The sequence below is a fragment of the Gambusia affinis genome, linkage group LG06 (assembly GCF_019740435.1).
Source record: "Gambusia affinis linkage group LG06, SWU_Gaff_1.0, whole genome shotgun sequence".
In the NCBI taxonomy this organism is placed as follows: domain Eukaryota; kingdom Metazoa; phylum Chordata; class Actinopteri; order Cyprinodontiformes; family Poeciliidae; genus Gambusia; species Gambusia affinis.
In genome coordinates, this window is record NC_057873.1 from 14,946,411 (window position 1) to 14,970,887 (window position 24,477).

The 24,477-nt window shown below is 37.1% G+C and overlaps 1 protein-coding gene across 2 annotated transcripts; it reads left to right on the plus strand.

Moving 5' to 3' along the window:
- Positions 1-5,230: 5,230 nt before the first annotated feature.
- Positions 5,231-22,914, plus strand: bace2 (beta-secretase 2). 2 transcript variants are annotated; one of them, XM_044118636.1, is made up of 10 exons: positions 5,231-5,248; positions 6,267-6,409; positions 12,090-12,178; positions 13,592-13,808; positions 15,772-15,903; positions 16,436-16,570; positions 17,964-18,065; positions 18,396-18,545; positions 18,640-18,808; positions 21,117-22,914. In XM_044118636.1, the coding sequence occupies exons 2-10, from the start codon at positions 6,335-6,337 to the stop codon at positions 21,353-21,355; spliced, it is 1,308 nt and encodes a 435-aa protein (XP_043974571.1). In that variant the 5' UTR covers positions 5,231-5,248; positions 6,267-6,334; the 3' UTR covers positions 21,356-22,914. The 2 variants fall into 2 exon arrangements, with proteins under 2 accessions (XP_043974571.1, XP_043974570.1); XM_044118635.1 differs by lacking the exon at positions 5,231-5,248 and having other exon boundaries at positions 5,808-6,409.
- Positions 22,915-24,477: the final 1,563 nt, after the last annotated feature.

Genomic DNA, 24,477 nt, shown 5'->3' on the forward strand with positions numbered 1-24,477 from the left:
CTGCTCTGTTGCACCCAGAGCATCAGGTGGGATCCATGGTTTTTGAACAAACACAGAAAGCCCATGTGTGTCTCAGTTTGTGTGTGCAAGCTGCGGAGTAACTAGGGAGACTGGTGTGGGTATGACTAGTGCCTTGAGGAGCGCAAATATGGGAGTATGTAACTACCATCACAGCCTTTTTAGACGCTAGCCTATGTGACTCACATATGTGTCAGTAAGGCTTTTCCTCTGAATGAAAAAACAGAAACCCTGCAGAGGGTAAAACTACCACCACAGGGGGAAGAGTAAGTGTGAATATCCTGTGAGAGAGTTCTATCCCCTTCATCATGCTTCTGCCTGCCTCAAGACTGAGAGCACAAATTCAGTCAAAATTAACAATCTTAAAAGACACATAATCCAAATCATCTCTTCTTCATAAAGTAAGAATCATGCAATGAGAGTGTCTCCATTAACTTACTGTTAGTCCATTTAAACCTCATCTACACTCTCATCTTTTCTTGTAGAATCAGATGTGAATATGAACACCTTGTTAGAGAGCTGACAGGTCTGGGAGTGAAAGAATTTAAAACAGCTCGTTATGAAAAGCAGGCTAGCGACAGCGTGTAAAGAAAATGTCAAAACCATAAGAGTAATAAACAATGGTTGATATTTAAAATATGAAAGTGCCAAAGATTTTGTCATTGTCTTAATTTGAAAATCAATTAGCAAAGAATAGCTAAAGCTACAATTTATCTGTTAAAACATTTGAATAAACTGGTGTTAAAGCTAATTGACCCCATCCACCCTGCTAATAAAACAGTATGCTAGATTGGATCCCCAAATGAGATTTGCCTCATAAACATGTGGACAATCTGCCCCACTGTGATCCCCATTTACTGCTCATCCAGCTCTATCATGTCTGTGCTGTAATTACGCCGCATCCTAAACGGCAGCAGATTCAGCAAATCTCCCATCGGCATTATAGACTTACAGTGATTGGGCTACGGGGCTGATTATCGTGAGGCTCAGAGACGCTAAAAGGTTGGGGAGGTGGGGTGGATTGCTGGAGTTACAATACTGTTTCCGTAGTCAAAATACTACAAAAGACTTCACTTTTTATCATTTGGTATCATAACATAAAAATGCCCCTGAATAAAATCCGGTAAAAAAAGATTTGCCTTCCAAAATCCCCAAATTGGCAAAATTCAGATTGAAATCCAACTGGGAATCTGATTTGAAAATTTATTTTCTCATTCCACGCTTTGAGCTATTTTGCGATGAGAAATGGGTAGGAAGGAAAAGGTGGTTCCACAAAGTTTTGATTCAAAGTGCCGATTACAAATCCATGCCACACTTTCATATTTTAATTTGTAGAAAATCTTGTTGCATTTTCTTCTATGTTACAATTATGCACTATTTGGTGTTGGCTTATCACATAAAATCCCAAGAAGACACATTAAATTTAGGGGTTGTAACATGATTAAATCTAACAAGTTCTACTTTTGAAAGATTACATATGACCTACATTTCACCTCTAAACCATGGATTAATCCATTTTCAGTGAGCAAAAACCTGCTCACTAGTATTGACATCTTATGATGTTAATATTAGTTTTAATAGTTTAAACATAAACAGAAGCATGACCAATAATCACAGACAAATAGTCTCAAAGCCAAGCTAGAAGGTTTGCATCTTTGTTCACATGGTAAAGACAAGAAAAGAGGGATCTGGGAACATATGTGATAATGTAGAGTGCTCTCCTCCTCTTTATCAGCTGTAATGATCAGAGCTGTGAGGATTAGGTACCAGTGTCCCAGTAAAGAAGCTTTGTGATGCCAAATGTAGGACCACTGGCTCCCTTAATCTGCCTTATTTGCTCAGCCACAGATGCTACAGCTTCCTCAGATTGGATTAAATGCGCAAGAACGGTGTGGAGCGCCGTCCTGTGGCTGAAGGAGGAACTGCACGGGAGACGCCGGGTAGCAACATAGGAAACAATGGATAAGCAGATAAAGGCCTAAACATAGAATAGAACTCCATATCAAATGTCCTATGAATTAGAGTATTAAGCTGTGACAAAACTTATATTGGTTGACAAATTTGTTTGACTCAACGTTAAAACAATAATAAGCAATGCAAGGTTTGCTTATTTACATCAACCTTTAATACCAACTGTGAAGAATCACTATTTGATTTTCTTATTGTGAAAGTAATTTTATAGGTTTGGTATGTCACTCCATGCAATAATGTATTTGAAGTCAGACAAGATGCATGCATGAAAACTCACCAACCCTCTGACTCTTCAATTCATAACCTTTCCTTTTCAGAAAAGAGAAAAGGAATCTGAGGTTTGATTCTTACTGTCACCTACAAAGGAGGTCAGGAGACAAAAAGAGTGGAGAAATCTTGTCGCCACAGGACACTGCACACATGATCACCCACAAGATTCACGGTGCTTCCCCTGTTTTTATACTCTCAGGCTATGGAACTAACACAACCAAAGGGATGAAGAAACAGGAATTGTGCCTAATTGGGTCATTCACAAGACCCAGTGCATGACAGGCGGAGTACCGGAAACCTATCTGTCACAGTCTTTCTCCATGTTATACAAGTTATCCAAACTATAGAGATTAACTTCAATGAGAGAAGTTGAAATCATGTGAGAGTGTATCTAGGGACTCATGCAGCTATCAGTGAGACACTGTTGTCTCTGTGTCAAACAGGCAGCATGGAGAAGGCCTGTAACATTGATCTCGCCTTACCACTGGGGTCTTCTTCCTCTTTCTCTAGATTGTTAGCGTGGGAAATGAGACTGTCTAAGGTAAAAAGGAAAAGAAGAATGTCTTCCACATAAAAAAGAAATTTCAAAGTTGTGCATATTAAATTGAGCTGGAAATGCATTCGTTTAGTGTCTTGTGCTGTGTTTATATGCAACTAATAATTCTTGGAAGTTATTTAAATAACCGTCTTATGTAACTGTAACATGCTGTATTTCTATGGTTTGTTAAGAGTAATGCGATATCTCATCAGAAAAATAAATGTCATTTTTGTTGTAAAGGTTGTGAGTATATAATATTTTCAAAACAATTGATACACACACACACACACACATATATATATATATCAAAATGATTTTAAAACCCTATTATGAAAAACACAGTATGCCTTACAAATAGATGAATCACATTTTCTCATCTTACAGCTACAATTATTATGTATTTTAATAATATGCAACAAAGAATTCCATAATTCCATAATTGTTATTTGCAGTTTGCTTACAGCAAACTGCAAATAATACTTATAATAACTTACTTTCAACAGTGGCTTATTTTAGATTAGATTAGATAGAACTTTATTAATCTCTCATGAAGGTTCCTCTGGGTCTTCAGTTTCCAGCAGCAGCATACTGACAGAGAAAACCTTTTAATCTTCAGTAAAAACTAAAAGAAACATTATTGTGACTTGAATGTTTATCATTTCATTAGATTCTCTCATTTGATCTGAGTCTCTCTACAGCTCCTCTAGAGTTAATTTGAGCCTCTGGTCTTCCTTTCTGACTGGCTTCACAGTTTAGGGGGACAGCCATATCTTGATAGCTTGAAGTTGTGTCCCATCTTTTCTATTTTAGTTTGATATACTGATATAGTTTTGGACATTTTTCAATAATCCGTTTTAAACTTCTCCACAACTTTCTCCCTGACTTGTCTGCTGTGTTTCTTGGTCTTTGTGATGCTGTTAGTTCAATAATGTTCCCTAAAAACCTCTAAGGGTAAGGGCCTTCATAGAACAGCTGTAATTAGACTGAGATTACATTATACACAGGTGGACTGTTTACTCAGTTTACTAATTAGCTGACGCCTAAAGGCATTTGGCTGCAGTAGATTTACTTCATGAATATCAGAGTAAAGTGGTCTGAAAACAAATACACATCACACTTTTCAGATTTTTGTTTAGAATCTTTTTAAAAGCATACATTATTTTGCCTCCAATTCACAACTACATATTACTTCTACCCTCAAGGGAGAACAAATAACTCATAACAAGCAAGTTAGAATTGTGACCAAATCTATACTGCATCATCAGTCATTTTCCTGGATTATTAAAAATGCAGAATTTCATGCTCTTTCTGTTTGCTTAATCTTTTCAATAACCAAGACAAGACAGAAAATTTAATTTTAACCATGTCAATCTCAATAGAGCTTTTTGCTATAACTTGGCTGATTTTTACATACATTTCTCAGTGACACATCCACTTTGCACCTACAAATGTATTTTAGACTCTACACTTCTTCTATGACGCACATTATTCAGTTAATATTATGCATCATCAGAAAAAAGGTTAAAATTTAAAGAAAAACTTTGTATGGTGTGCTGAAAAAAGCACAAGTAATTTGTAAATATTACTACCACTAAAAGTGATAATAGTTCGTTTTACATTTGCATACTTAATACATAATTACTGATGTCTTAAACTGAAATAAATATAAAAATGATACCTTAATCTTTTTTAAACTTTGTTTTGCCACTGGAATTCTTCACACTTTGTTACAACCAAAGAAGCAGAGTATATTCAGTAATTAGTACCTATAGTCAAAGTAAATGGCAAAAATCAAAAGAAAAGCCATTAAATCAAAAGGATTTTGTTATGTGCATGGTCGTTCATACTTCCAAATATATGCGACTTGTGATATCCCGTAAACGGCTAACACAGTGTCCCGCATACGCAAAACGTCAAACATATCGTTACACAGGGTTTCGTTAACCGCTAAAAAGGAAGAAGTGCTCAGTGTTTGCGGATGTAAATGTGGATACTAATAGTGGAGCATATCTTACAATTTTAAAGTCCGACAGGAGCCAGCTCATTAGCAACTCAGTCCTCAATGTCGTCCACCATGGCTGATGATTCCTTCCCGCTTACGCGTATCAGGTCGCAGAATAGTGACGTTTGTCGAGTATCAATGACGTTCAGGTTGGACGAATACGATCTGGCCATACAGATTCAGGTCACATTTGAAAAGATTATATATGTATCGATTTAGAACCACACATCCAAGTATCCTGGGTCGCATTAGAAGAAGTCCGATCTGTGTTGTTAAGACTGTCATGAAAATATCATATACAGGCAAAAAAAAAAAAAAAAAAAAAAAAAAATCGAATTTGGGTCACTTCAGGCTGCAGGCTGAAGTGACCCATCGATGCCATCGATGTTAGACTTTGAGTTCAGAATTAAGAATCCTCATACTTTCCAATGCTAAAGTCCAAATTTCAGGTAACTTTTATCTTGACTAAAAATGTGTAGCCTTCAACCAGTCACACAGACAATATGTTTAAATGGTGTGTTTTTCCTTTTCTTCGGGACACAATAACAGAACGAAAACGTCCTGTTCTAAAAGGAAAATCTTTTTGAAAAGAAATACCCTTTAAAACGTGCTTAATGAAGTGGTGGTTGTTGTTAAATAAGCGCCACCGCGCAAGGCAAATAATAACATTGAATATATTAGTTTATCTTTTACAAAAACAGCCTAGTAGTAGTTTGTTGAAATAATGTGTCACCAATCTCGTAAGATAAGGTGAAAACAATGGGATCAAGGCTGTAAAAATAAGATCAACGGTCCATTTAGTTACCTTTCAAAATAAAATCTAAATATTTCAGGTTTAGAAACTTACACAAAGTGCAAACGAATTAGCGGCACAGTTTTAATGTTATTAGACACACATGTGTATCCGATTTGTGATATCAGAAATAATATTTCTCAAGGTTGTTTTTCTGTATCATCACGTAACAGTAAGCGTCGTGTTTTCTTTACTTTGAAAGTAACAAAACGGAAGCCACCTCTTCTGTATTATCAGACTTAACAAGATTAGAGGTGTGGATGGAGGCGAAACTTTGATAAAAGTAGCGACGGCGAGAAGTTTCTCTTTCTTTTTATTGCCAAACATAATCTTCTGTCTTGGGAGCATGTCCGGTTTGTTTATGACGAAGAAAAGACTCCGTTTCCATAATGGCGACAACAACACAGCTGCTGTTCCTATGACATGACAGCAGAGCCGAAAACTTCAGGAGCCAAAGTTTGAGCAACAACTTCGTCGTAACTATTTCAGTTATTAACGTTAGAGGGGAAAAACGGCCGCAACAATGGCAAATATTACTTTGTTTTCGATTTGGGCATTTGTTTTTAGTCTCAGTTTCGGAGCGACGGACTGTTACTTTTCAATACCGCTGAAAATTTATCCGGGGAAATATAATTTCACCACTGAGACCAATTTGTCTTCTGTCCGGGTGGTAGCGCTGAAATCAGATGGAGAGGGTCTCTCGCTGGCCTCTGATCCCAGCGGTACGGTCAACTTTCTGGACATGGTCAACAACCTGCATGGGGACTCTGGAAGAGGCTACTACATAGAGATGTCTATTGGCACTCCTGGCCAAAAGGTACTGTATCCCCTTCACAAAATGTAAATATTTGTTTAATGCCTCATTTGAATTAACAGGTGTTGTTTTTACTTAGTTTATTGTACTTTGCTTTTAATGATATGGTGCTTGCTCTCGGTCCATTCACTATCTTATGCGAGTTATTGAACGTACTTGAATGATAATTATTTCAGTGTAACATGAAGGAAGGGAATAGCTTATGATAAGAGTGCCGTAGTTTATTATGAGACTTTATTAGCCTTTTTAATCAGGGACCATTAAGGTAAGACTGAGCGAGAGCTGTGCTGCAGCTGGCTTTACTAGCCTTGGGGTCTGTAAGGTATTCTACAGCTTCCCACTCACATGCGCTCACATGATGCTGCCTGTGAGGACCAGTGTTTCTTTCCAGGCAGCTGACTGGGATTATGAGGCTCCCATGGAGCAAAGAGCAGCCGAAGACTTGTAAAAAAAAAAATAACTAAATAAAAAATAAGAGCTATTCCCTTGTAGCAGGGGATAGCTCTTTTTGTTAGCTTGGTACGTAAGCTAACAAAATCTTCAAAAAGATTTGGGTGTCAAAACAGACAAATTTATCTGAAATGATACCAAGATCATTTCTGCAGGTTATAAATGAGGAGTGTTGCAGGATTATAATGCTAAAATTCGAATGGATATTTCTCAGTTTATATTAAAATTTGAGAAACTTTATGACACAACAATGTGCCTAATTTTATGCTTTGTTCAAGGCATCGACACCGAATATTCAATCATCTTTGATCAATGTTATACATTTTTAGGGATTAGAATAAGTGTCCATTGACTTCGATTTATTAAACCACATTTGTTATTGTAGAATATAGTTTCCCCATTATACACAGTAACAAAGGATATTCTGCCTTAAAACAAAAACCCATCCTGCTTGGAATATTTTTCAAATTAAACATTTATGCTCAATCCTGAAAATAAGATATAAAATATTTCTAATCCTTTTTTGTCATTTCTGAATCTTGCCCAGGCTAAATAACTATGTCCTAATTGAACAAATCAGCTGACGTTTTGTATATTAGCACTTGAAAACTCTTAATTAACTGAGTGTTTGGTTGATTTCTCAAAGCAAATCAATCAAACTTTGGACCAGAACTGTAGCAATAAGCCACAGTTGTGTTGCTAAATAAAATGAGAAATTCAGGGTACATTTACGTTGCATTGTAATTGGACATATTTTTTTAAACTGGGAAAAAAAAGAGGAAAATAAAAGCAGGTTTTTTTTTTTTTTGTTTTTTTTTTTTGTTTTTTTTTTAATTAAGGGACAACCATAGGCATCATCACCAATCCACCATTTTTAAAGAAAATAAATTAAGGGAAATGTTTAAATGTTTTTACATGAAAAAATACCCTCAATTTTTAGCTGTTAATTGTAGCCTACATCTAGAGTCCCACAGAAATAAACACTATTATGAAAAAGGGACACTATATATTGAGCAGCTGCAACTCTGTTGCTAAACAGAACACAATTAATGTATTCATTAATATTTTGAAAAGTAAACAGCTTACAATAAAGATCTCATTGCAGCACTAGCGGAAAAATAGTCCAAACAACCACTGCAGTAATCCAAAACAAGATTTAACCACATTTTTGGGGGGTTTTGCCAGCATTATTTACAATTTATTGTGATTATTACATTATTGCTGATGCTAATCATGATTCTTTTTTTCCCCCTCGATACCAATAAACTGTGTGGTAATTGGCCATCCTTACCTCCTGCTTCATTTCTTTGAGTTGCTAAGAAATTCTGCCAGGGGTTAATCTGTCATCATTTTATTCATCTAGTAATGTAAAGTGCCTAACAAGATCATGTTAATGATTAAGAGGGGCTAAATGTGCACGAGTGGGGAATTAAGAATACATGAGGCCTTAGGGGTGGCAGCGATTTGCCATTGTGCTCTGAGTGGAAGCGTTTGAAGCAGAGCTTAAACCAAAGGTGAATTATCTCATTAGTAAGTTGACCTGTTGCCCCCGGGCCTCTCAAGTTAAACAGATCAGAGCTTTTAAGACTCCTGTGGTGAAGCTTTAGTTTCTCAGGCTCATAGAGGCTTATCAGTTCTACATGGTATGAGGCTACAGAGAACATGACAGATAAATCAGAACTGTCCTTTTAGGAAATATGAGGAACATCAAGTTTTGAACATTTATCTGAATATACAAAGCATTCATAATTCATTTTTTTCTCAGTTTATAATCTATTAAAAGCAACACTGAATTACTACAGGGCTTCTTAGAGTGGATGAAAAGCAAAACATTTTCTAGTTGAATGATGGCGAGACAAAAGAAAAGTTATTTATAAACGGTTATTAGATAACTGGAAAAACACACTTACAGTACTGTCATGTGAGTCTTTCATAAAATCCCCAAGTGTTCCTCATAGTTTCACCTTCCACTTAATAGGCAGGCGCTGATAGATTCAGACATATGCAGTATTGCCCTGCATATTCATGGATTGGTAAAAGTTACTCCCTGTATAAACCTTGAATAAACCACCACAGCATCATGGTATTACACTATATCTCTTTCTGTATCCAGCTAGCCCATGCCTTTTCATAACAGAAATCAAACAATTTGATTCAAAATATGTTTAACAATCTACATTTGGATGTCATAAGCATTAAAGATTTCACGCAGCAATTAATTAACCAGGGATTAAAATCAACCAGCAGGTGATAGAAGCACCGTAAAAAAAAAAAAAAAAAATCTGTTTTTGGTTTTGTTGTATTTTAGTTCATTTCCAATTCATGGTTAAATCTTCAACGTTAAACATCTCAATAAACACCACTTTCTCCGATGTGATGCACTTTTAATTGTTTTGAGTATAGCTAAAAGAAAGTCAGGTTAGGGACATTAAAAGGGATAATCTCATAATGTCTTCTCTTCGATGAAGGCATGGGATTAAAAGAGGAAACCTGCAGCTGGTTTCTCTTCTTGTAATCAACAATTGTTATATTTACTAATAGAAATAAAACAAAAGACCACACAAATTAGTTCCTATGTGTCACTGTGGACAAGAAAATTGGAACCATCAGATCACACTGAGGCCTTAGGAAATCAGTGGGTTTTTTTTTGTATTAATTACATTAGCCAGTCCACCTATGTAGAGACCAGTGTGATATCAGTAGTTACACCTTTGTGTTATGTGATGTGACAGGTGAACAAACACCTGTTTCAGGTTACTTTCTCTGGACCAATACCCAAGGAACAGGGTGAAAAGTAAATACTATGACAGATTTAGGAAATGAACCTACATGACTGGTTTGTGTTGTATAGTCTTACAGTGGCTCTTATTGGCAGTACTCCTTATTTTGTTGTATTAGTGCTACAGCCTTCTGTCCTTTTTATGTCCTTTTGATTTTCCCTTATTTCCTTCCTTTCTCATGCACTCACTTCCTTTCCTTGTGTCCCTCCTTTCTCTTTTTCCATCTTCATATCATACCTATATTCTTCCCTTTGGTCCCTTTGGGCCTTTCTGGGTTTTGCTGGTAGAATACATACTTTAACATGTTATTTTTGATTAATTAAATACATAGATTTTAACTATGTTCTATGTAATTATGTTAACTATGTTCGTGATACACTTGTAAATCTGACGCAGATGTGGCATTTGCAAATAAAAGTAATGAACTGCAAAGCCACTTCTCTTTGCCGACTGGGGGTTAGTTTTTGCTTCAAACAACGATCTGATAGGATGCTGGAAAATAAGATTTTTTTGTGCAAGCAAGCCGTACATAAAAGAGGTTTTTTTATTTTAAAGAAATTGCATGAATGATCAAGGGTTCTGAAACACTTAAAAGCTGAATGGGTATAATTGCACTTTCCACCAATCGGCTGGCTGAATAACTAAAAAACAATAGATATGCTATTGAGCTCATGTCTATTTATTCAATTTTTAATTTTTTTTTTTTTTTTAGAAAAAATGGTTTTTGATTTAAAAATGTTGCTTGTTCTGTTGGTTATAGTTATAGATACTAAGCATTTGTTTCTTGGCTTACAGATAATCAAAATCCAAGATTCAGTGTCTCTGAAAACCAGAATACTGTGAGGAAGGTCATTATTATGTGACATAGATGGGATTATAACGCTAAGAAAAAAGCAGTTTCACCACCTTTTGATATTTCTGCCCAGATTAGCCCTATAAACTTTGCTTCTCTTGGCATAATTACAGCAAATCCATTAACATCAGTTATTCACGCCAGCGGAGCTCAATCCACTTTGTTTTAAATTGGTTATTTGTTGCCAGAATGTCCTGTAATTCAGTACGATTGGGTCACACTCTCGGTATTATACTAACTAAATCATGATGTGATTACAGGGCCGCGGTGTTAAACAAGGCGCTATTCAAATCAGCCTCTAATTGCTGCATCTGTTAACATGTGGCACAGCCGGGCTGAGAGAGGCTGCGGAGAGCCTCACATCTGCTAATTGCTACAAACAGGTAGCAGATGCGCGTTGCCACCACGGAGCCGCTGCCAATTAGGCAGTGAGTGTTCAACTGCAGGCTGCCGCGATGAGAAAGCGAGAGAGAGAGAGAGAGATTTGCCTCAGGCTCGGGAGCTGGGACATGGAGACGAATAAAAATGCCCTTACTGTCCATCCTCACAAGTATTTTCCAGTCAGGCTTGTTTGGCTTGTTTAGGCAGTGGATTGCTGCCATGGACAAGGCGATGACGGGAAATTTTATGGTTATGGGACCAGAGCCAGCCCAGTAAGGAGAAACCCATAAGCTTAAACAAAGCCTTGCAAGAACAAGTTAATAAAAATATCATGATTGATCTTTTATGTCATTGTTTTACAGGGTATGAATACACACCTTAGCTTAACGATAAGGAAGCATTCATGAAACAAGTTTTGGAGCAAAGCATGAGGAAGTTATTTCTGGCATGACGCTCAGCCCTTTTAGCATTTTTGGCTCCTTCCTGCTAGTCCACTCTGTTTACAGTAGAAAAAGACTGATCTTAGTTCGATTGCGTCTGTTTGCTGCTGATTGAAGGGCTAAAGATTCCACAGCCTGTAGAGATCGGCAAATTTGTTTTAGATGTGGGAGGAAACAGGTGGTTGTGGGACCTTGTCATGGCAAGAAATGCTTTTCAGCGACTGTGGATTTGGCCTGTGCTTTAGTCGAGGAGGTGACAGAACTCTACTGGCTAATTAGTTCATGCTCGCTGACTTGATGCCTGGAAGACAGAATTATATCCACTGCTCCTCGCCATTCCCCACATGACACATACCCAAACGGCTGGCTGGGTCATACGGTCATGTCAGGCGCTCGAGGCTGTCTTGTTCGTCTCCCAGATAGCACATTAGAGAGTAATTATGTCACAGTCTGTGTGCTGTATTTGGTGTGTGTGTGTGTGTGTGTGTCTGTGTGAGGCTTAACAGCAGTTTGTGTGATTGCGGAGTCTGCGGGAAGAGTAACGTGCCAAGTTAATCTTTCTTTTTTCGCCCAACAGAAAAAAAGTCAAACTTACAGTAAACTCTAAGACAAGATTTTCTTATTCTGTTTTAATGCCTCTAAATAAAATATAATGCAACTTAAAAGTCTTGTCTGCTTCCGTCCGCTATCATTTTTTGACTGTTGTTTTATGAGTTGTTTATGTAAGGACGTGCAGCTTGTATCAGTTGTTAAAGCAAACTCTTCCTTGTGTGTTTCAGCTCAACATCCTGGTGGATACAGGCAGCAGTAACTTTGCTGTGGCTGCTGCTCCACACCCATTCATTACACGCTACTTCAACACTGCACTGTGAGTGGCACAAACACCTTGTGTGGCAAAATTCACATGCTGCTGAAAATAACACAACACTACAATTGTAGATCACAGAAATAATGCATGCGCTTCTGAGAATTATTTTGGTAACTCAGTGGAAATCATTTGCTTTCTGAATACATAACAGACAGAGAGATATATTTGCAGACTCTCTTTCTGTTAATTTTGATGATTATGGTTTGCAGCTTATGGAAACCTAAAACTCAGGTTCTCAGCAAGAATAGAACAACCAAAATAAACATTGTTTTTAATACAGAAACTTTATGTTATATCCACTTTATGGCTTGTACAGTCATGGTAAAGAATGACTTGATAGTTGTGAGACAGTCATTGACTCCCTCCAGAAGGAGACAGAAAGCCACAAAAAAGCATAGTGACAGACGCTGAGTGCTCTATCCAAGTATATTAGTGGAAAGCTCAGTGAAAGAAAAAAGTGTGATCAAAAAGTAGAGAAGTTGTGGGACTACAACAGCCTAGTAAGCATGGACTGCAGTGGGAGACACCACACAGATGCGGGACATGGGCTACAACTCTTACATTTATCGTATTAAGCCCCTACTGAACCAGAGATATTAAAAGCATCATCTGGGCCAAGAGAAAAATAAAGATTGGACTCAGTAAGCCAAAGTCTTTATTTCAGATTTTGTAAAACTTTGCATTTCATTTGGAAATCATGGTCCCAGTATTTGGAGACAGACTAGAGAATCCAAGTTGCTTGAGCTCAAGTGTTAAGTTTCCAGTCAGTGATGATTTAAGGTGCTAAGTCTTTTGCTGGTGTTGGCTCACTTCCAAGAAATGTTTGAGCTCTTCATGGTTTCTTCTGCTGAAAAGCTTTATCAAAATGCTAATTTCATTTTCCAGCAGGGTTTGGCACCTGCCCAGACAACCAAAAATATGAATATGTGTGTTTATTACCATGGTATCACTGTGTCTAACCCCTGACCTAAGACACATGGAGAAAACTATGGTGTGTTGTGAAGAGGAAGATGAGACACCAGCGCTTCAGCCTGATCGACTCCATGCGATACCACATTGATTAATAATTTATACAAAAGGAGATCAGATGAAGTATTGAGTTTGCATACTGTAATACATGGACAAACATTTCAGTAGGAAAACTCTATTTTTTTATTGGCTTTAATATTGGAAATTTTCTATGAAATTATATTTTGGTGCTTTCATGAGTTGTAAGCCACAATAATAATCAAAATGATCAGAAATAAAAACTTTAAATTTTAAAGTCTTAAAATGCAACTGCAATTTTTGCTCTTTATCTGAGGTATTTTGGGATTTTTTTTCCATTGTCTTAATGTTTACTCTTTGTCTAAAAAAAAAAAAAAAAAACAACACAATTTTATTTCGAGCTGTCTGTCTCCTTCCTCTCCCCAGCTCTAGTACCTTCCAGTCAACTGGTCGCTCAGTAGCTGTCAAGTACACACAAGGCAACTGGGAAGGTGTTCTGGGAACTGATCTCCTCTCCTTGCCCAAGGGCCCAAATGGAACCATTGCTATCAACATTGCTGCCATCCAGTTATCTGACGGCTTCTTCTTACCTGGAATCAACTGGCAAGGCATCCTGGGGCTGGCCTACCCAGTGCTGGCACGGGTGAGATGCAGACTCTTTAACTTTATCCCACTAAGACCTTTTATAAATATGTCTCAAACAGGGAGATAAACAGCAGTCAGATCACAACAAGCATACAACTGTCCCGTCAGGCTCGGTCCTAGCTTCTAGGAAGACATAAATGCACACAATGTTGAGTTGGATATAAAATGGTCAGAATCAATTACATAAATTGGATAGTACAGCTATTAGCAGTACATTGTCTGCATTAATATTGTGATTGTGTCCAATTTAATTTACGTACAAGAGCTGTTCTGGATGCTGCGGCCTCTGTCGGTTTCTCTTGACAGTGAGAGATACAGTTTCAGTATGCGGCTCCAGTTAAATAGGCTAGGAATGATGCCATAAAGCCTTTATAATGTATGAAATGACTTTAAAAATAGATTGGTATTGTAACAATAAAAAGCTGTACAAAGGAAGATGATTTGCTTGATATAATGTTTTGTCTTCCGTGCGGTACTGCGGAAGATCCCGCTCTGCATATCTTTCACGGTTCCGCATAACTGCAGTGTGAGATCTTATCTTAACGTAGTCACTGATGTTTCACATGACAACAGAATGCTTCCATTTTCTTGATTCATTTACAGCAGCCTGTACTTTGATGCCTCTCCTTTGTTCTCTTAAAAAACTTTTTTTAAATTTGGTTTAATCTAATTTCCTCTATCATTATGTATTTTCTGAAGGAATTTGATACAGATAACTTGCTTCCTTTTTGAGACATTCAGGAGTCTAAAATTTGCATACAGAGCTGTGAAAAAGTATTTTCTCTTATAGATTTCTTCTTTTTTTTGCTTTCTTGTGTCATTTGTACAAATGCTAATGTCAGACAATAACTTGTATTAATACAAAAAGCAGTATTTGAACGATGGTTTAATTAATTGAAGGACGAAAAGAAACTATCCAAACCAACCCGTCTACTTTTGAAAAGTAATTATACTCTAAACCTAGTAACTGGTTGTTCCACCCTTGGCAGCAGCAACTATTTGTGATAACCAGTAATTAATCTTTTACGTCACTGTGAAGGAATCTTGGCCTGCTCTGCTTTGCAGAATTTGTCATCCCCATCACCATCTTTGTCTGATTTTCATGTTTGTTTGATAATCTGAAGTGTAAGTGAAAAGTTTAAAAAAAACTGGAAAAGTTTAAATGGGTAAAGACTTTTTCACAGCACTGTAAAAGTGAAATGTGACAAAATCCGAATTGCTTGACCTTGTTGGCTTTCTTCGACATGATCATTTAGTTGGGACCAACACAAGAGATTCTTTCTACCTGAGCTGACTGCAGTAACCTTTGGGATCAAATGCCAGTGACCAAAGAGCAGATATGCTCACACTGACCACTTTGTGCTTTTGTTGTTTCTGAAAAGATCAGGTTCAACTTGCCTGAGAACTATTAGTCATGCTTGGTATAACACAAAACTGACATGAACAACTTTGTGACCAAAAGAGAGGACGTTGTTTGGTCAAAGGGCAGAACTCTTGTTTTGGACCTGCTGCTCATGCACATACTGTGGTTGTTCTTTTTGGTCAGAACATTTTTTTTTAACAACTGCTTTCTTTCATTACTACATGTCTTGATCTACAGTGGTCTGCTATTGATGATTGTGTTTTTCTCAATATGTATTCCAAACGGAAAAACCGCCTGTTTCTATGACAGGTGGAAATTTCACTAATTAGGTAACTTCTAAAAGTAGTCTATTGCACTAGATCTTTTACGAGTATTGGATGTAAAAGAAGTTTAATTCAAATATGTTCTATTCTGTTTTAGTTTTTATACATTAAGAAAATGGAAACACCTTCATTTTCACAATTATATGCTTTCTAGTGCATAACATAAAACCCCAACAAGGGGTAAGACGATTCTCTCCAGATGATGCATAAGCTTTTGTTCCAGTATTTAAATTGACAGATGGTGATTGATTATGCCTTTCTTGTCTCTTGATCAGCCCGACTCCTCCGTGGAGCCGTTCTTCAACTCTGTGGTGAAGCAGCTGGGAATTCCCGACATTTTTTCCCTGCAAATGTGCGGGTCTGGACTGTCAGCCAGCAGCGCAGTCGACCCTCCTGCTGGCAGTCTTGTAAGTATCCGGCACGACTCCGGAGAAGTCTGTCTAAATAATACTTTATATACTAATAAATTTTGGAATCGGATTACTCATTAAAATATATTTTGATATGAGCTTCGAGTTTGCACTTTTGAGTTGGGATTTTTGTTCTTTTAATGTAAAGTTGCACTGAAACACTGAAATGCTGTTCAGCAGTTTCTACTCGCATGACGATTTAACACTAATTGATCAGAGCAGCCGAGTGCGTCTTAAAAACATAATAGTTGATGTGGTTGTGTGTCAGCATATTTTCCCTTTGGATGCCCACTCTGGTTAAAGAGTGACTCATTAAATTAAGATGGCTTCCTGCTGAGAGCAGGTCTGTCTCTGTTGCACACACAACCTCACTACCTCACATGCTGCATCTCCATCATGTGACCCTCTGATGCTGACAGATGGATTAGATGGCAGGAGGTCCCTGTGTGTTTATGCATTATGCTGTGCCAGAGTGTGAGCAGATGGATCAACCTGTGGTTTTTTGGAATTTTATTTTATTTTTTTGCAGATAATGGGTGGAGCTGAACCAACTCTGTATCGAGGGTCGATTTGGTACACGCCTATCGTAGAGGAGTGGTACTACCAAGTGGAAGTTTTGAAACTGGAAGTTGGAGACCAGAGTCTGAATCTGGATTGTAAGGAGGTAAACATCAAACTCTGTATTGATTCTCTAACTGTACTGTCGCTGACTTTAATATAAAGTGCCACCCACATTTATTGGTGCTCCTGGTAAAGATGTGTTAAAAGCCTAATAAAAAAGCCATCTTGTCTTTTAGCAGCATCATGTCACACTGAAAGAATCTGAAAAATTCCTAACTTTAATTTTAGTGCATTTAATGAATAAGATAAAAATATCTGTTGAGAAATAGGTTTTTAATAAAATCCCAATGCTCTCGTCACTATCTGGTATATTCTTCTTTGGAGCAATGCTCTTATTAAGCATTTTCTGTTTACTTTGACCCATTTTGAAGAATAAACTCATGTCTTAGATGGGCCTGTTTTCAGAAAATTGCTAATAGATTAGAACAGTAGTAGGAGAAGTCACAGTGGTTAGAGACAACAAAGACAGAGTCGGTTCACTTGAAGTGAAACACTTTGGATTTTATGAAACAAACTTGGGTTGTGATACGCAGATTTGTTCTGGGACCTGAAATTTAAGCAGAGCGTGATTTATGGGCAACTAATACTGAAAGAGACTTACATTTATTGAATATATTTTACAAAAATACACACACAAGAGCTGTAAGTTAGTTGTCAAAATGTAAGCAAATTTGTTTGGTCAAAATTATAGTTATTACTAGTAATTACATGTTTTCTACCTTCCTTATAATGTATTTATGCCTTACTTATTATATAATTAGTTTTTTTTTTATTCTTTTGTAGATAGTACAATTAATTGGGGTTCCCAGATGTTTTGGGAGAGAAGCAGGCCCACATCATCACAGCTCCTCTGCCCTACTTAATAGTGAGAATTTCTAAATGTTAATCCTTGGTTTCACATTAGACACACCAGGAACGTTGGTTGGTAAAAAGTCTCACATGTCCAAAGCACATAGTTCTCAGTCAAGGTCTCAGTAGAGTTTAACAATCTCCACATATTTACATTTGTGATGACAGGACATAACTCTCATTGGCATTTAGACTCTGTGTAATAACTGTTATGGAGACCTAAGATCTCAAAATTGCAAATAGAGGAAAAAATGGAAGAAAAATTGTTTCAAAAAGGTTTTCAACAACTTCAGCTTTTTTTTTTTTTTTACACATCTTTATTTCAGCATATGATCCCACACAATAGTTGTCCTCTAGCTTAAAAAAAACTGTGTTTATATCTAAAGTAGAAAAAGTTGTACTACTTGGATGATGTCAATGGTCATTTTTATTCTCAGTAGGACAATTATAAATGTAGCTGACTTGCAGTCAGCTACATTTACCTGCTTGTGAAAATTCATCCTTGTATTTTATTCTGTTTTTTCAAGGCACTCCAGAGAAGCCTGTTGAACTAAGAAAAAAACCCACTGTTGGTCTCTTTCTTTCAGTATAATGCAGATAAAGCCATAGTTGACAGCGGGACGACAATGCTGAGACTTCCTATCAATGTCTTCAATGCGGTGATTGAAGCCATCATACGCAGCTCTCGGGTACGCCGCCTTCTTCTCACAGACAATGATGAAACATGTTGTCAGAGCAAAGGGATGCTGAGGAGGATAGCACACACTCACTGTTAAGGATGCAGTAGTTGTAGGTAGAAGGGTTCATTGTTTTTCTGCTAGGAAAATAATTGTCTCGCCGTCATGCAGACGGCCATTTGCAATCCTCTTTATGTTTTTGTTTTTTTTAGCCTTTTGAGACTCCAGATCAACTTCAGCAATACTTCGAGTATACTCTGATATAGATGAAAGACAACATCAAAACCGGCTTTGGTGCAGTAGTGACCTTCTGTTCTGTCTTCCTCTGTCTCTGTGATTTAGATCGAGAATTTCTCTTCAGGGTTTTGGGATGGCACCAAGCTTGCATGCTGGAAGAAGGACGAGAACCCCATGGAGCTTTTCCCAAAACTTTCAATTTACCTAAGAGCCACCAACACCAGTCAGTCTTTCCGCATTACCATCCTGCCTCAGGTAGATATGCACAGAAATTAAAATCCCAGCTCCACCTTTCGCCCACATCAGTCTCAAACAGACTAACGAGACATATTGTTTTGCCGTTCTGCAGCTTTACATCCAGCCAATCACAGACACAGAAAACGACCTGGAATGCTTCCGTTTCGGTATGTCCCCATCATCGAACGGCCTGGTGATCGGCGCCACTGTTATGGAAGGTTTCTATGTTGTGTTCGACCGCGCCCAGAAGAAACTGGGCTTTGCACTCAGCAGCTGTGCAGGTAAGAAAATTATGCACTTAAGACTTCCACTCATTATAAATAGAATCACAGCTTATTATGAGAAGGGTTTTTTTTAGTGTTATTTAGATGTGAGAATGACAAATTTTAGCATATATATCGAATTGGTAATCATGTACCAGTGGACTTATTCCTGGTATCTCATTTTTATTGATCATGTGTGCTAAACTTCAAAGTCAGAAGACACATGTCTGCCCTCTGAGTTTGGTATAATCAGAACAAGTTAATATGTTTTGAATAAAAGTTGCAATGTAAACAAGTGCACTCATAATGGTTTTTACACTCTTGAAATTATTCAACTTATTTGTTTCTTCTCTAAGTATGTTTTAAAAGAAAATTTAAAGACAGGTTAATAAGTAGCAACATTTCAAGAAAAGTTTCAGTGGCAGCCTAATGATGCAAAGCATTTCCGCACAGAATTCCCCCCACAGTGACTTTGAACTAGGGCTGTTGTAAACAAATATTTTAGTAATCGAGTAGTCTGTTGATTATTTTTACGATTAATTGAGTAATCGGATAAAAAAATAAGATGAAGTAAAACATTGGTAAATATTACATAACAGCAGTATTACTATTGCATATCAACATCAGTCCAATCTTTCCAATATTGTCCAATATTGACATTTCCGCAGTGGGAAATGTCAATATAAAGTTGCACATATGTACACCTTTAAAGATCCTCAGTGGAAACGTGTTTCCAATATATATCAGGTAATCGAGTGTTCATGTTTGTTTGTATATTATATTTCAGTGGACAAATAACTGATAGCTGGAAATGGGCCTGCACATAACAATAGGGCCTTTCAGACTACAAGCCTGCTTAATAATCAGACCCTTTACTGACTAAAGCTGTCAGGAGAGGGCAGCATTACCCCATAAAGATAATTTAAAATAGTCCAAATAGTTTGGCTTTCTTTTTTTTTACCTGCAGGTGTGTTCATATTCCAAAGAAAAACACATAAAATTTAAAATATCTCACAAATGAAAAAATAGAATATTGTTGAAATTTCTTTATTGTTCCACAATAGGGAAACTTTGGTGCAACAGCTGCAAAGTGACAGGCTGTCGAAGCACATGGATTCACATAAAGATGAGAGAATATAACAAACATGCACACAATAAAATAGCTATTAAAAATAGCTTAGTCCATTTCAAATTAATGTGCAATAGGTAAGTCAATAAAAAAAAAATTTACAACATGTGCAAATGTGTGTTTTAAAGACAATAAACTATTTATAAGAATAATGAAAATTTTGTAAGAGCAGAGATGTGCAGATATTATTTAAAATGAGTAAAATCTGTGCAAGTAACTGCGTTAACGTACATGTTAAATACTCATATTGTAACTTTGGACAGTAAAACTCATCTTACCTTATGAACGGACTAGTAGATACAATACTATTGCAAGTGGATGCAACCTATTGTGAGGAAATGCAATAAGAAAGAAAATTCTTTGTGTCCCTACAAGACTCCATATATTTCTAACTTTTATTTGTAAATAAAAAAAATATATTATCAAGTTTAATTTTCCTTCCACCTCACCTGTTGCTGAAGTCCAGAAAGTTTGAGGGATATCAATACTTTAGGAAGACACGGAATAGACTTGGATTAATTAATAACCAGTCCACAAGCAGACTCTAATTTCAGGTTGACTGACCAACACTTTGTAAGACTTTGCTGACCTGAAGCCACTCAGCCAACTTTGTCCCATGTGCAGAATCCACCTCCAGGTGTTTTTAGCAAGTTATGCTCATGTGCTGCATCAGGTATTAAATGAGGTGAATAGTTTGGTTTTGTGTTTGTATGAGCTTTGGAGAGGGCTCCTGTTCACGTTGTAAAGTACAAAGACCGGCTTGTTGAAACTAAGCAAACACACTTGAAACAGATGTTGGCTTAAGGCTGAGGATGCAGGCTTGTGACATTTAGTTGCCGACTTTCCTCTCTGTTCTACAGCACAGACAAACGGCCTATAGACGAGCTTCTGTGAAACCAGGAATTTCAGTTTTAAACATGAACCTAAGGATATTACCCTCCAGCTAACAACTTTATTTAAGAAGCTGCCAGGGCATTATTTGGTACATTTTGTTTATCACAATAATCTACTAAATATCATATAGTTTGCAGAGGATATATAAGGGAATCTCCTTTTGCATTTGTTTATAAAATGCCCCATTTCTCTTCGATCATTGGATTCTAATTTTTATTCATCAGTAACATCTTTAACTTTTTTTTTTTTTTTTGGTGATAGTAGGGTTTCCTGCTTCTGAGCTGTCTCACCTTTTGATTGCAGTGAGTGACGGAGAGCCTCTCTCAGAGATCGGTGGGCCCTTCTCAGCAGCAGACGTGGCAGCAGACTGCTCCGGCGGCATACTGAAGGAGCCCGTCCTGTGGGTGATCTCCTACGCCCTGGTGGCAGTCTGCGCCCTGATCCTCATCGGCCTGCTGCTGCTGCTGGTGCTGCCCTGCAAGCACCGTGACCGTGGGGAGATCACAGACGAGTCCTCACTGGTGCGCCATCGCATCAAGTGACTGCGGGGAAACGGACGGGCGAGCACGGTCAAAGCACTGGGAGACAGCGGACAGAGCCCGTCCAGAGCTGTGGAGTAGAGGGTGGAGGTCAGCCATGCTGAATAAGAATGATTTTAGGCTGGACCCATAAGCTTGGCCCACGGAGGTAGACGGACAGTTGAGCTGCCTCTTAAAGGGAAATTCCACCTAAAAACAGCTGATAAAAAAAAAAAAAATGCCTAAAATAGCTGCTAGAGCTGAATGTGTGCTCCAGTGGTTTAATTTTTCTTCCTCTTACTTCTAATCAAACAAAGTGAACTGTGTCTAGATGAAAGGAGGACCCACTGACTATGGCTTTTATGAACCTCAATGCAGTGAGGTCTTTTTGTTATGACTCATTTTTTTCCCTAATGGGAAGATGAATACACTGAGAGTGTGTTCTCACCCTCTACATCTCAAATGAACCAAGTTATTTGGTGAAATGTAGGACATAAAATATGAAGCTCCGCCAAACTATAAAGTATCTTGTCTCTTTGCTGCACATCAACACAGCTATGAGTATTATCAGACAAAAGTAAGGAGACGAGGAGCAACTTTAGACCCTTCTGTGTTTTATTATTCAAGGGACGTATATTTTAAAACTCAGTGTCGATTATCTACAACAAATCTTCCTTTTTGCTGTTTACAACACTTATGCCAATTCTTTGATTTGATTGTTGGGGCTTTTGTATGCTGACTCTCCACTCTTCAGTGGGGCAAAATGAAAGCTTGTGGAAATAAAGCTGCTAAGATAACCATTGGTAGTGCTATTAATACTTTAAAACAACAGGTTTTGTGCCTTTGTTTCCTAGCGCTCTGCTCAAACTGATAAATCGTATCAGCAGGCTAAGACTTACTCTGCTGAATTGCACTTTGTTTCCAAAGCTGATCAACAGTATAATACAAAGCGACAGATCAATATCTATGTTATACAATTTTTTAAATTTTTATTATTATTGTGATTTGTGTAAATCTGTACATTTTCAGATTTATGTGTTTGAGGTTTTTTTGTTGTTGTTGTTGTTTTGTTTTTTTGCGCTATTATTTCTAATCCCGTAGCCTAATATCAAAGGCTATTTCTATACAGCACGTTTCGTTTTACAAACCAAGAAGTATATGTGAAGGATTCCTGAAGAGCATAAGTTGGAAAAACATCTCCTCATTCTGGGTAGGACTATAGTTAGCAGTCTTGCAAATCTAACTGACCAAATAAAAAGTATTTGCACATCAGACAGATTAATGCTACTCAAGACATCTCACCGGTAAAGCTGGGGAGGAAAGGAAATACTGTGTGGAATAATGTAGATTTAAACTTCAGTGAGTTGTCCTGAGCTGCACGCTCATACTGTCTTACTAACGTTGCCCAACTTCTTTGAACATGTAAAACTTTATTTCGACAAACGCATGAATATTTGACTGTTCATTTATTTAACTGTGTATGCTTTTAGTGCCAAACATTGTAACTGTGTTGTAAATAAAATCACTTGAGACAAATCGATCATTTTAAATTAAAAAATATTTTGGGAGCCAAAGAGAAAAAATTAATTCTCGTTGTTTTTTTGTTTTTTTTTTTCCCTTCTTATATCTCAATCCCACCATTGTCCAGCTTGTTTGGGCTTTAATAGCATATGACTTTACCAGATTTTGTTTTGCTATTTTTAAATGTGCTACACAAGTACAATGTTATTAACAATACTTAATTCTATGCCACTCTATGCAGATGCTCTGTCTGCACTGATGAAGATTTGCTTACATTGGCAAGCTGAATGCTTGCAGTAGCTGAGATGGTAGAGGAATTGAGCTCAGTTTCATATTAAACAAATAATTAAAGGACAACTTGGGGCATCAACGACTGAGCTGTAAAGGCAGTCATTAGATAGTTGAGCTCAGCTTACAGATTAGTTCTGTTTTTATTTTGTCTCGAATAAATGTTCAACAAAAAGTGTGAACTAGGACAACCTGTTTTAATTGGCAGAGCCATAAATTCATAGTTGGACAATGATCCAGGTCATCACCAGCAGGTCCAATTTCAAATGGCTCAAATAATGAAATATTTTTTCATTTATCTTTAATTTGGCCTGTATTTAATCATTTAAATAATAAATCATAAGTGTATTTGTGTAGTACTTTTCAGCATCAGAGCAGTTCAAAGTTCTTTACATGATAAAAAAATAAAACACTAACTTATGAAACAAGCAGTAAACATTTTCTCAACGGCCATCATCAAAATCATCAGTAATATTCAAATATACATAAAATATATTGACAAATAATATAGTTATTATTAATCAAACAGGTAGTTTTTACCCCTTGATTTAAATAAAGACCTTAAGTTCAGACTTAGACAAGTTAAGATGCTGTGGTAATAACCTTGAAACAGTTTGAAATTTTTAAATGTGACAAACCCATTACCCCCCTCTCCCCACATACTTTTTCAGAGAGACAATAGCTTAACACTTTCAGGAAATACATGGCATCATCGTTTTGTATTCTATATATCTCTTTTTTTTTTCCACCCTCCGTGGAAATCCTTTCGCTGTTAAAAGATATTTGGGACTTTCTAGATATGAAGATAAGCAGAGATGTGTTAATATTGTGACTGATCTGTTTTTTCATTTAGGCTACAAAAACATTTTCCTTAAGGAAATTAAAAAAAATAAAAATTAAAATCTGCATTATGCAGGATTATAGAGAAACATGAAGACAATGTTACAATGCAGACTACTTGTCTTGCTGATCGCCTTTGGTCCTGTCGTCAGACATCTTGATGTTTCTGTAAACACAAAATAGAAACATCACTATGAACCTGGTTCCACAAGACCATTTCCTATTATTTAAATAATAAATCATATTTAAATTACTTCCAAGCAACATTTTTAAGAAAGCAGGAGATCAGAAAGCCAGTCTGCAGTATTGATTGGCAGAACTGGGTCAACTGATTAATTGTGATTTAATCACTACAGTCACAACAATGGCCACATGTTTGCTCTACAGTCACACGCTTGTCAAACAGTTGAATAAATGAGAATTAACAAACACCCAACGAGACTTTTACCTGCATCTGCTGGTAGATCCAGTTCAGATGGTGTTTGATGTTGGTGTAG